This window comes from Eschrichtius robustus, chromosome 1 (assembly GCF_028021215.1).
Source record: "Eschrichtius robustus isolate mEscRob2 chromosome 1, mEscRob2.pri, whole genome shotgun sequence".
In the NCBI taxonomy this organism is placed as follows: domain Eukaryota; kingdom Metazoa; phylum Chordata; class Mammalia; order Artiodactyla; family Eschrichtiidae; genus Eschrichtius; species Eschrichtius robustus.
The window spans coordinates 82,731,758-82,745,175 of NC_090824.1; the positions used below are offsets into that span (position 1 = coordinate 82,731,758).

The following is a 13,418-nucleotide window of genomic DNA, read 5'->3' on the forward strand; positions in this document are numbered from 1 at the left end:
ATGCACAATTGGGTGATAAAACTATGAAGAAATAGTGAGACAGTGATTGCTATAAAAGTCAAAAAATGGTTACTTTCCAGAGGAGGAAGAAAGCAGTAAGTAGGAAGGGATACATAGGAGGATTCTGGGATAGCTGACGAGGTGATTGTAAGGGTTTTAGGGTATTTCCCTTAAGATAATTAGTAAAGCTCTATCTTTATTTTGTGTGGGTTTTCTATATTTGTGTTTATTTTACAATAAAAAGGCAACACTTTACAAAGACTTTCTTTACAATTCTTATACTATATTTTTAAAATATCTGTCCCAATTCCACACTTATTTTCTCTCCTTGGGAGCTGGAAGCACCTTACATAATTGTGCTGGATTAGCTCTGATCTTTGCCTATCTCACAGCATTGAATACCGTGCCCCACAAGCACAGTTTCACCCATGGTCAGTGAAGAACCATGGCAAGACAAGATGCAAAGACAAATTTTGAGAAGTCATTCTTTTCATTTAACTTCATTAATCATAGGAGCGAAAGAAAAGCAACACTTTATACTAAGCAAAATATGTTTTAAACTCAGACCAACATCACTGAATAGTACCAAAAGCTAGACATAAGACTGTTTACATTTTCAAGGACACAAACTTTTCATTAAAAAGACAAAATATTCTTGGGCTTCCCTGGTGGCGCAGTGGTTGAGAATCTGCCTGCCAATGCAGGGGACACGGGTTCGAGCCCTGGTCTGGGAAGATCCCACGTGCTGCGGAGCAACTGGGCCCGTGAGCCACAATTATTGAACCTGCGCATCTGGAGCCTGTGCTCCGCAACAAGAGAGGCCGCGATAGTGAGAGACCCGCGCACCGCGATGAAGAGTGGCCCCCACTTGCCGCAACTAGAGAAAGCCCTCGCACAGAAACGAAGACCCAACACAGCCATAAATAAATAAATAAATAAATAAAATTAAAAAAAAAAAAAAAGACAAAATATTCTTAAGTGATATTCATACATATATGGTCACAAATGCTTTTAGTATGAACAAATTAGAAAAGTGAGAAAACAATGCATTAATCACTGTCAGAATATAGAAAGATATGAAGACTGATTATTCTGAAACCTAGTACAATTTTAGTGTACTGGGTTTATTGGAATTATGGCTCCAGGATATGACTCTGAAGAAACAATTTTCTTTTAAATAAATATACCAATACCTACATTGGCGATCTCTTTAAAATTGCCACATCTCTACTAATCATGACACTGTTGTTCAAAAATCTTCCAGGAATTTTTTTTTGAAATATGCCTTCAAAATGTGTCAGAATGCACTTTGGCATATACTCAAATGTGGCAAATTCTCATCATTAGAGGATGAGCATTTAGAAACAAATCTGTTGAAAGAGGTAGATGAACATACTAGGCAATACTACTCTGGATCAAAACTAAGGGTTTATCTTAACTAATGACAATGTCTTTCTTTTGGAGGTCATTAGCTGGCTCTACAAGGAATTCAAAAGAGCCTCTAGAAAAGGCTTTGAAAAATAAAACACTACCAAAGCCTGTTAGAGTGACATAATGAAAGCTACACTTCTTGTATTATTAGGTCTCCTGAAAACACAGCTTTATGGGCACATTTTATACAGGATGATACACACACACACACAAACCCATATTCATTAGGCAATGCTTAAATTTAATAAAAATCCTTAATGCTAAGCATTCAAAACACTGAATAGTTTCTAGCTTCTAAAGTTGAACTTGAGGGTACCAGAAAATTACCCTAATGTATATAGCAGATAGGAGTATGTTCAGTTATATATGATGAATTCTAAACTAAGTTTCATGTCACATCTGAATACTGTACTTCGTTACCATACCTTCCCCAGAGTAGTACTCAGTTGGGACAATATTTTCATCCCATATGATTTTCTCGGTTGGATACAAAGGCATCTGGTTCAACTGCTGAATCTGAGAAATTCGACGCTCATGACGCGATACCTAAAGGAAACAGGTTTAGAAAGAAAGTTAGAAGCATCTTTTTTCAATCAAAATAATTTATGGAGAAATTCAACACAAAGTATGGAATGAGAAGTTTCATGTCTTTGAGTTATTGTACCACTTAAGAAGGTATTTTTTTTTTCCTTTTTTCATGTTCTCCACAAATCAAAGAAGAAAGAGGTACTGATTGTGATGGACTTTGGAATCAGACAGATCTGAGTTCAACTCCTAGCACCTCTACTTATGGGCTATGTGAAAGCTGGGCAAGTTACTGCAACCTCCCTGATTTTAGTTTCCTTTTCAGTAAAGCAGATTAAAATGCCACTCCCTTCTTAGGTTTCTTATGAAAATGAAGTGGAATATTGTAAAATAATGTCAAAGTGTCTGGCACATGCCAAGACCTTAAAACCCACAGCAACACAGCATTCACCAATGTAAGAAAAAAAATGGGAGCCCTAAGTCCTAGGTTACAGTTTTCATTCTTATACTAACTAGCTAAATAATCTGGATAAGTTTATTAATAACTTGGCCTCAGTCTTCTTTGTAAAACGAGAGAGTTGTACTTGATGTTCTCTATGTACCCCTCCATTGTTAATACTACAGTGATCTATCTCATATACAGAAATAAGTTAGTTACCTAATTAAGAGATGCTAAAATAATGATATATTTGAAAAATGTGTCACATTCTTTTCAGTAGAGATAGCATTGTTTTAGGAAAGAAGACAGTGTGATATCATCTAAACAATATGCATAGTTGAATTTTTTAATCATATTTGGTTGGATATTAGAAGAATCCAAAGCCTGAAAAAATCCTTTAAGAGGGGGAGGAAATGAAAGATAATGCTGTAGCACTATAAATTTTTAAAACTGCTTTCTTTTCACATTAACTATTTAAATTTTAAGGATGAAATCTTAGCTATAAGACCCTAAAAAGCATAGATAGGATCAACTTTATACTCAAACCTATTTTCCATTAGAAAGGTTCCTGGAAAAGTCCTCATTTCTTTCTATAGTAAGGATTTATTATTAATCTCCGAAACCTGACTTACCAGAGAAGATTTTAACATTATCAGAAAACAGGACAAGGAATTTTTAGAAAGCACTTGTAGTCAGAGACAACAAAAAGTGATTTGTAAGAAGGAAGGGAAAGATAGTGACCCAAGACATACATTTCATGCAAGTAAATATATCGATAAAAAAGTATTTTCTGTACTTGAGTTAATTTAAAACCCTTCCCAAGGATTTCTCTCCAAATGGCACTTAAACACCTGTCACCAGGCTTAAAACACCTGCTACAAATAGTTTCCTGTTACTACCCCAAAATAAGCATATTATCTTCCTCTCTACAGTAAGGAACTGTATTTTATACAGTTATATACCTGTATTAGAAGTATTAGCTTGAAATATGTTACAAAAACATGTGCCCGTTATTGTTCCATATGTGTAAAAAAAATGTATTTACAAATCCATGCAGTGTACATTTGTATAGGTATAAAAAATGTCTGAAACATATAAAAGACAACTCAACCTTATAGCAGTCAGCAAACAAAAAATTGAAACAAGTTTTTTTTGTTAACCCATGAGACTGGCAAAACTGAGGCGACTGATAGCGTCCAACGCCGATAAAAGCTTAAGGAGACATACTTTAATACACTGTTGATGGGAACATACAGCTTTTGGAGGACAGTTTGGCTGCATCTTTTATCTTTTAAATAAGCACATCAAATAATTTCACTTCTGGGTACCTCTCCTAAATGTCCACATGTGGGCACAAAGAGGCATGTATTAGGACTGCATCATTATTTGTACTAGTGAGCATGCAAACAACCTAGATATTCATAGTGGCGTATGGTTAAATACTCATCCACTTTATGAAATATCTCACGGAAGTTTAAAAAATAAAGTTTATCCCTTCCCCTCAGTTTTGCTATGAACCTGAAACTGTACTAAAAAAAATAAAACCTCACACAAAAAAGTATTAGTTTAAGAGTTGATGCTCAAACTAATACTCATTTCCCAAAATGATTGAGAAATCCCTTAGAATTCTTAAACCACTAAGTCAGTAATAACTTTTTCTAGTTTTAAACATTCCTGAGCTCGCTAGTGATAAAGGTATGGCTTAATATTCAAGGTACTATATTTAAATAATAACTTAAAAATAAACAGATAAATAAATATGAATATATACGTATTATCTGTGTGTGTATGTGTGTGTGTAGGTATAACTGTGATCTCTTAAAGGCAGGAACAGTGTCGGCCATCTCTGTATCCCCAGTGCTTGAATCCAGTGCCTGACACAGATGTTGCTCGTAAATATTTGCATGGAACAAATCCATGCTATAAAGCAGTTTTAAGAGGTAAGAGACTTGAAAAAAGAAATCTAAGAGATGAAAAAGAAATCTGACAAAATCAAAAGATGATATAGTTCCCAAACAAGTAGGCATTACCTACCAATTTTTTAGCCCCCAAAAAAATCTGTACCAACCTACATCTTTAAGAATGATTCAAAAAAGTAGGGAAAACCACATGCAAAATTCAAAGAACATTAATATTTACCAACAATTCTAGAAGAAATTCTTTATCAGAAGTTGTGTCTTCACCTTTAGGAAGAGTTGGTAACAAGCAGAGGTATGATGCCACCTGGTGGAGTGTATTTGAACTGCAGAATAAAGAATATTCAGATCAGAATATTTTATTACAACTTAATGCATTTTTGAAACATAATTTTACAGATGGCTTAAAAATTTTTACGTAGAAAATATAATCCTATGACACAAGCAACAAATATATGAAATCAGCAAAGAGTTAAACCCCTAATACAGAATTCTCAAAGTGTCTTCTGCAAACCTCTCATGGTCCCCAAGATTGTTTCAGGGAAGCTACAAGGACAATACTTTTTCATATTAATACCAAGACATTATTAAGTTTTTTTCTCACTGTCTTTACATATACAGTGACAGTGCGATAATGGATAAAACTGGTGGCATGGATCAAGGCAGTGGCACCAACCAGTACAATAAGTGGTCACAGCATTCCTCACTGTGACACACAGTTATTAAAACAAACAAAAAAACCCCGCCAGTTTTGTTTAAAAATGTCCTTGATGAAACAGTAAAAAATTATTAAGGTTATTAAATTTGGACTTGAGTATCTGTTTTTTAAAAAATCTGTGTGACAGAGTGGGAAGTACACATTTTGCACACAATTTTTACTTGTGTAAAAAGAACGTTTGTCAGAACGACTGACAAACTAGTTATTCAGACTTGAATAATAGCAAAAAATCTGAACAAAATAAACCTAACCTTAAGGAAAATAACGGACAGTATATGTTGCCAAAGATAAAATTTGAATTTCAGAGTGAAAAACTGAAAATTTGAAAAACTTGCATTTGCCACTACTTACCTGACAGCTTTCAACCACTCAAATACAGTTTCATTACCCCCCAAAGCCCCTCAAACTCTCTATCCCTGTCCCTGGTAACCACTAATGTGTCTTCAATCTCTATAAATTTGCTTTTTCCAGAAGGTCAAATAAATGGAATCATACGTTATGTAGCCTTTTGACGCTGGCTGCTTTCACTCAGCATAATACATTTGAGATTCACCCACACTGTTGTGTGTATCTGTAGTTGGTTCCTTTTTATTGCTGAGTAATATTCCATTATATGGATATTTCACAATGTGTTTGTTTACTCACCAGCTGAAGCATATTTACATATTCCAGTTTTTGACAACTATAAATAAAGCCACTATATATATTTCTGTACAGATTTTTCTGTGAATGTAAGTTTTCATTTCTCTTGGGTATGTCTGTGAGAACACTAGATCGCACAGTAAGCGCATGTTTGTGCAAGAAACTATCAAATCTTTCCAAAGTGGCACTACCATTTTGAATTCTCATCAGCAATGTATGAGAATTCCAGTTGCTCCATATCCCGGTCAAGAGTTAATACACTGTTGTTTTTATAAACAATTCTAATAGGTACATAATGATATCTCATTATGATTTAAATTTGCTTTTCCTAATGACTAATGATGTTAGGCATCTTTCTATAGGCTTATTGAAATCTATATATCTTCTTTGGTGAAGTATCTGTTCAAATCTATAGCCATTTTTTTACTAAGTTGTTTTCTTATAATTGAGTTCTGAGACTTCCAGATACCAGTCCATCATCAGATATGTATTTAGCCAATATTTTCTCCCAGTTTGGGGCTTGTCTTTCATTCTCTTAACAATGTCTTTCAAATAGAAATTTTTAATTTTGATGAAGTCCAATTTATCAGTTGTTTCCTTTAAAGACTGTGCCCTGGTGTCTACAGAAATCTTTGCACAAAGCACAATCACTAAGATTTTCTCCTATATTTCCTAAGTTTTCATTTTGATATTTAGGTCTATGATTCATTTTGGAGTTAATTTTTGTGTAAGATGTGAGGAATGGGTCAAGTTTCATACTTTGCATATGGCTGTCCAATTGTTCCGGTACCACTGCTGAAATTATCTCTTTTCCAGAGTTGCCTTGGCACCTTAGTCAAAACCCAACTAACCATATGTATATGTGTGGTCAATTTCTGAACTCAACCCTGTTCCAGTGATCTATAATGTCTACCCTGTTTTCAATACCACAATGTCTTGATGACTTTAACTTTATATAGTAAGTCTTGAAATTAGGTAGTGGAAATCCTCCAATTTTGTTCTTTTTCAAAATGGTTTTGACAATTCTAGTTCCTTTGCCTTTCCATATGAGTTTTAGAATAAGCTCGTCAGTTTCTATAAAATATCCTTGCTGGGACTCTGACTGGAACTGAATTATATCTATAGATCAATTTGGGCAGAATCCACACCTTAACTGAGTCCTCTCATCCATGAACAAGGTGTACCTCTCCATTTTTAAAATCAATTCACTTTAATTGCACAGACTTCCTTAACATGGTTTCAGATACCACAATGAAACTAACTTTCAAGAAATCTACCAACTGTCAAGTTTTGATATGTATCAAAGAATAATATTCCTAATTACTTGAAAAAGATTTTAAAATAAACTTCCCTCTGTGTAAGAGTGGATTTTCTTCATTTACTTCAGGCAAAATAACATCTTACAACAAACTGAAACCAACAGTAGATCTGCAAATCCAACTGTCTTTCATTAAGCCAGACATTAAAAAGATTTGCAAAACTGTAAAACAATGCTACTCTTCTCACTATGTATCTATTTTCATTTTGGAGTATATATTTTTCATTAACAATATGTATGAAATATACAATGGATTTTACTTGATTTTTAAAATAAATTAAATATTTAAAATTCCTCTACTTTTAATTTCTAATGTAGTAAATATAATGGCTATAATCCACATTAAAAAAGTTCTCTGTGATCCTCAATGATTTGCAAGAGTATAAAGGAGCTCTGTGGACAAAAATAAATTTCCTGGACAGACTATACAGCTATTAAATTAAATGTAAGAAAAAAAATCTACAAAAGTGCTTTGAAAATATAATATTTTTGTAATCTTTTGGTGAAGAAGGCCTTCTAAATAAAACATGCTATTGTTATTAAAAAGAAGATTGAAAGATGTGATTAAAAATTTAAAACATCTGTAATAACAAAATATACCATAAACAAAGTTTAAAAGGGAGAAACTGAGACAAAATAATTGCAACAGAACTAGACAAAATATTAATATCCAGAATAAAGGTTCCTTATTTTAAAAAATCAATAAAATGACAAACAATGGAATACAAAATAGCAAAGGATGACAACCAGAAAGTAACATATAATCACAGAATGCAAGTAAAACAATGAGAATTTTTTTGTCCTTGGATTGGCAAAAATGAAAAACGAATTTACCTAGTGTTGGAAGGGAGAGAAATAAATCCTCATACACTATTGATGTAAGTGTATAATTGGCATTTTTGGGGAAGATAATTTAGCAATATGTAACAAAATTTAAACACATAACCCCTTTGAAACAGCCATTCTGCTTCTGGGAATCAGTACTAAAATTTTTAAAATAGAAGTAAAAAGAATGTTCATTGTCTAATTGTTTGTTATAGTCAAAAATTTAAAAATTAAAGATCCGTCAACAGGCGAGTGATTAAAAAATAGTATGGTAGACCTGTTCAACAGAACTCAATGCCGTTATTTAAAAGAAGGAAGTAGACCTGTGTATTATTATAAGTTATTACATATCCTCATATGAAAATGAATGACCAAACCAATCTCAGTTCGTTTCAGTTTAAATAGCCAATTAACTACACATAAATTCTCCCCAGAGTTAAGGAAAATGAGGAGATAACAGAGCACAGTCGTCAAAAGTTAGGGCTCAGAATAAAAAAGAATGAAATCTTGCCATTTGCAACAACATGGATGGACCCTAAGGCCATTATGCTAAGTGAAATAAGTCAGAAAGAGAAAGACAAATACTGTATGGGTCACTTATATGTGGAATTTAATGAGTCACTTATATGTGGAATTTTAAAACAAACCCCCCCCCCTCAAAAAACCAAGCTTACAGAAACAGGGAACAGATTGGTGGTTGCCCGAGGCAAAGGTGGGTGAAATGGTAAAGGAGATCAAAATGTACAAACTTCCAGTTATAAAATAAGTAAGTCATGGGTATGCAATTGTACAGCATGGTGACTATAATTAGTAACAGTGTATTGCATATTTGCAAGTTGCAAAGAAAGTAGATCTTAGACGTTCTCACCACAAGACCAAAAAAGTTCTATATATATGGAGATAAATGCTACCTAGACTCGTGGTGATCAATTTCACAATAAACACAAATATTAAATCATTGTGTTATACACCTGAAACTAATATAATGTTTTATGTCAATTATACCTCAAAAAAAAAAAATAATTAGGGCTCAGAAGTCAGACTACCTAGGTTAAAATCCTATCTTTGGGGCTTCCCTGTTGGCGCAGTGCTTAAGAACCCACCTGCCAATGCAGGGGACACGGGTTCCAGCCCTGGTCTGGGAAGATCCCACATGCCGCAGAGCAACTAAGCCCGGGCACCACAAATACTGAGCCTGCGCTCTAGAGCCCGTAAGCCACAACTACTGAGCCCGTGTGGCACAACTACTGAAGCCCATGCGCCTAGAGCCCGTGCTCCGCGACGAGAAGCCACCGCAATGAGAAGCCTATGCACTGCAATGAAGAGTAGCCCTCACTCGCCGCAACTAGAGAAAGCCCGCGCGCAGCAACGAAGCCCCAACGAAGCCAAAGATAAAATAAAATAAATAAATAAATTTATATTAAAAAAAAAATCCTATCTTTGCCACTTACTTGCTGTGTGACTTAGTCAAAGTACTCAACTCTTCTGTGCCTCAGCTACCTTATATGTAAAATGGTACCTACTCCTCTCACATGAATATTTTGAGGATTTAATTATTTACATACTAGTAGAGTACCTATCACAAAGTAAATAAATGTATGCTATTATTGCTATTTTCAAAAAAGTATACTCACAGAGATGCCAGAGAACATTACAATTTAATAAATTTTAAACATGCAAAAATTTTCTTATGCCTAACCTCTAACATCACATAGGATGAATATTTACTGGTTTCTGTTGTATGTTATTTACGACTGATGGGATACCAGCTTATATTCTACTCTAAAAAAATTTAGGATCTAGGAAAAATATATGCTACAAAAAATAAAAATTTTACCAAAATAAAGAGAAGATGTATAATTATATTTAAGTGACTCAAAGATAACAAATGCTAGAGAGAAGCACTAGTTCTAGTTGTCAATAAACAGTAGTGCAACAAGTAACATCACCTAAAGTAGTGCAAAAATAACTAAAACCAAAAAAGAAAATTAAAATTCAGTTGTCCTTTCATATTGCCTTACCTAAGAGGTCCAAAAAACTTGATCAAGGATTCCCGAGTATCTACTTCTGCAACATTTGAGAGGGCAAAATCATAGAGTTCAGGGAAATGTGCAAAAGCAGCTCTCTAGAAAAGAACAGAATTAATTAATTAATGCCTACATATTAATATAATAAATTACAACTTATATACCGCATAATGGAAAAAAATTTTTTTTTAATTACTGCAATTCTCTTTCTTATATGCTTCTCATATGTGACCTCTGCCTTATTCAAAAGCATTAGATACAATGGGGAAAAAACCCAGGGCTGTTCTAGCCGGAGAGTACAAAGAATCAATGTTCAGTTTTTGATTTCTAAAACTGTATTTTGAATATACAAGAAAATAGCCAGGAAGGCCAGCTTCACTGGCAGGAGAAGAGAAAGAACAAAACAAAACACTTTATGATCAAGAACTGGCCTAACAAAACTATAAGAAAGTCTCAAGGGCAACTCCCAGTGAAGAGGTATCTCAAAGGAGAGGCCTACAGCATAGTATGCTTGTGCCCTGCTTTACTTTGGAACTCTGGAAAGAGAGAACCTCGCAGGGTAACACCTCCAACCAACGTGGGGTAAGCTGCAAGAAAACAGAAAGAGCAGCATTATGCTGACTTGATTAAGTGTGTGTGAAATAACATTCTTAGTCCTCCACGATGCTCATGTGGCACAGGGAAGATCCACAAGTTTTCATGTGCTCTGTACTGGATGACACAGAAGGTTGCCAAGGTTATCGATGAGCCTGCCGTGAAACAACTACAGGCAATGGCAAAATGACCCTGAAACCAAGCCTGAAAGTGAGCTGCCTGAGCTGGGAAACGAAGGCAAGTCCGCTCCCAGGGGGACTCCAGCACCAACAAGAACAAGGGCTGGGGCCTTGTCAGTAGGCTGACAACCCAGCTCCGAGGCAGCAGTCACTGTGCCTTGCTGGTGGCCATGAGAACAGCCACATACCACACCCGCTGTGGTCACTTCAAGGGCAGAGGCAGAAGGACAAAAACACTAATGTTCTGAGAAAAGCAGGAAAAGATGTCTGAGCTGATTATGAAAGACAATTTGAACTTAAGTTTGGCTGAGTCTTTACCCAGAAAAAGACTCTTTAAAATGTAAAGAACTGAATTACTTTAAATTGAGAAGTAAAAGCTGCCACCAGACAAAACTGAGTTCAAGAGCAAAATGAGCTCAGTAATAGAAACAAAGGTACTTTTGGGGCATATCTGAGCTGCATTTGTAAATTTCAGTCCCATTACATGTGTTTATCTTTAAAATGTACAAAGCACTTACACATACTTTGTCAAGTTGAAATACTCTTTCATAAAATAAAACTGATACTTAAACACACTAAACTGGCCCAGTAACTAATATTTTTTGAGTGTCAAATATCAATATACTGATTCTCAAGATTGAGAACTATAAAAGAAAGCATTCTTTTTCATGAATCCATCAGAATTAGCAATATTTTAAAAATTCAAGATGAACACACTATTAAATTAGTATCCTTCCTATTTGTACTATATAAAACCTAAATTATTTATGACTCAACTTCATGCAGCAGACGCAAAGGCTATAATGCATTTCAATTACCTGTAGAGAAGTAATTCTATCATAGTGAATCGTAGTCATCTCATTCTCTGTCAGAGCGTTTCCAGTCTGATCATTAATCTCAAAACCAGTATAGAACTTAAGCATGTCCAAAAGCTGAAAGGATACATTTAAATTAATAAACTGTGTAAACATGAGAACAAGAAAGCAAAAATAGACAGTATTAAAAATAATAAACAAGTCCACATACCTTCTTAGAGGTACTGAAAAGCTTTGGAATGTAAACATTGCAACAAACATTTCAGCACATATACAAACGTGTTTTATTTATGTGAGTATAAAGTATATGCCTTGTGAACAAACTGTTAAGTCTATTTCATACACATGGTCTACTTCTACAGGAAAGAACTTCAACTGCAATCCCAATACTAAAGAGACATTAAGGAACTAATCAAAGGAAGTCAATCATTTTAATGGAAAAAAAAAATCTATCTACATAGAACTATACCATTAGAGGGAATTCCTGAGGTCTTATGCCACTTAAAATTTTCTGACGAGGGTTTTGCAATTCACAATTAGAGATACTCTTCTCTATGCTTCTATTAGAAAAAACAGCAAGGTGGGAAAAGCTAAGTTATTCATTCCTCTCTTCGGTCTCCATGGCCATCAAGCTTTCTCTGGCTTAGTTCCTGGTGCTTTAAGAAGGCCTGCTTTCCCCCTGTGCTGGCAGTATCAACAGAATCAACAGAATTTGGGGCTCCATTTGCTCCAAATTTTTAATATTCTTAATTCTAATCTATGGCAGATCAGATATTAGGATTTTTTAAATTAATTTTTATTGGAGTATAGTTGATTATCAATGTTGTGCTAGTTTCTGCTGTACAGCAAAGTGAATCAGTTATACATATACATATACTCACTCTTTTTAGATTCTTTTTCCATACAGGTCATTACAGAGTATTGAGTAGAGTTCTCTGTGCTATATAGTAGGTTCTTATTAGTTATCTATTTTATATATAGTAGTGTCTATATGTCAATCCCAATCTCCCAATTTATCCCTCACCCCCCACATATTAGGATTTTAATGTATTTTAATATATGCAACAAATCACTGGGTAAAATTTAATAAGAGAATAGGAAAAAAAAGGAATGCTCACAGATACAAGATAAAAGGATTCTTAGAACAGTGTGCAAATACACACACGAAAATTTTATCTCCAGCTGTGATCTCACTGAAAGGCGAGTGTTAGATGTTTGTTAGAAGACTTTTCTTCTGGATGACATTACAGGAAATGGGAAACCTTAATAGTGTGTCTTCCTACCCCAGGCAGTAAACAAAGTTCACTTGCCTTCCAACTCAAGGCAGCAGTCTAAGTGTATATGTACTTCCACACTATCAACTGCCTCTGTCACCATCGTCTTATGCAAAGAGAGCCATGATATTAGGGCATAGTTCACTCGAAATTAATGCTTATCATCTATTATAGTCCACAGTGGTTACTGACATAGAATCAAAATATATATGAGTATATGGGACTACATCACACATAATTTAGTCTAATAATAAAATCACATATGATTAACAAAACGTTTATTTGAATTACCTATTCCCCTCAAATTTAATAATGCTTAATTGTTTTACTGTTTACATTACTAAAATGAATATTCAGAAGAGAAAAAAGGTTATAATTAAAATTAGTACAGGCCACCTATACAAGAAGGCATCCATTTTGTATATTAAGACTTGGTTTTACTTTAAAATGACTCATTAGGAATTTACATCATTCAATTCAATATTTAGCAAAATATACGTTGCACCATGCCCCAGTACTCCCAGGTGCATGGCAAAGAAAGCAAAGATTGACTTAGAAATGAAAACAATAAGTATGTTCAGATCCACCAGTGCTCACCTGGGAAAAAAGATGGCCATCCTCTTCTCTACGAACAAGACTGGAAAGGTAACAGTGAACCAAAAGATGGGAGTCATCCAGGATGGTATTAAACCAGCGTCTTGTGGGGAGTAGGGCC

General features: G+C 34.6%; 1 protein-coding gene across 3 annotated transcripts in view; it reads right to left on the bottom strand.

Annotated features, from left to right (window-relative positions):
- The window catches only part of AQR (aquarius intron-binding spliceosomal factor), a 116,063-nt gene that overhangs the window by 75,620 nt on the left and 27,025 nt on the right, over positions 1–13,418 (bottom strand). For all 3 annotated transcript variants that reach the window (XM_068548856.1, XM_068548853.1, XM_068548864.1), the window contains 5 exons: positions 13,301–13,417; positions 11,433–11,546; positions 9,836–9,939; positions 4,535–4,637; positions 1,857–1,977 (listed from right to left, as the gene is read on the bottom strand). In XM_068548856.1, coding sequence (XP_068404957.1) covers positions 1,857–1,977; positions 4,535–4,637; positions 9,836–9,939; positions 11,433–11,546; positions 13,301–13,417 — 559 coding nt within the window. The remainder of the gene's footprint in view (positions 1–1,856; positions 1,978–4,534; positions 4,638–9,835; positions 9,940–11,432; positions 11,547–13,300; position 13,418) is intronic.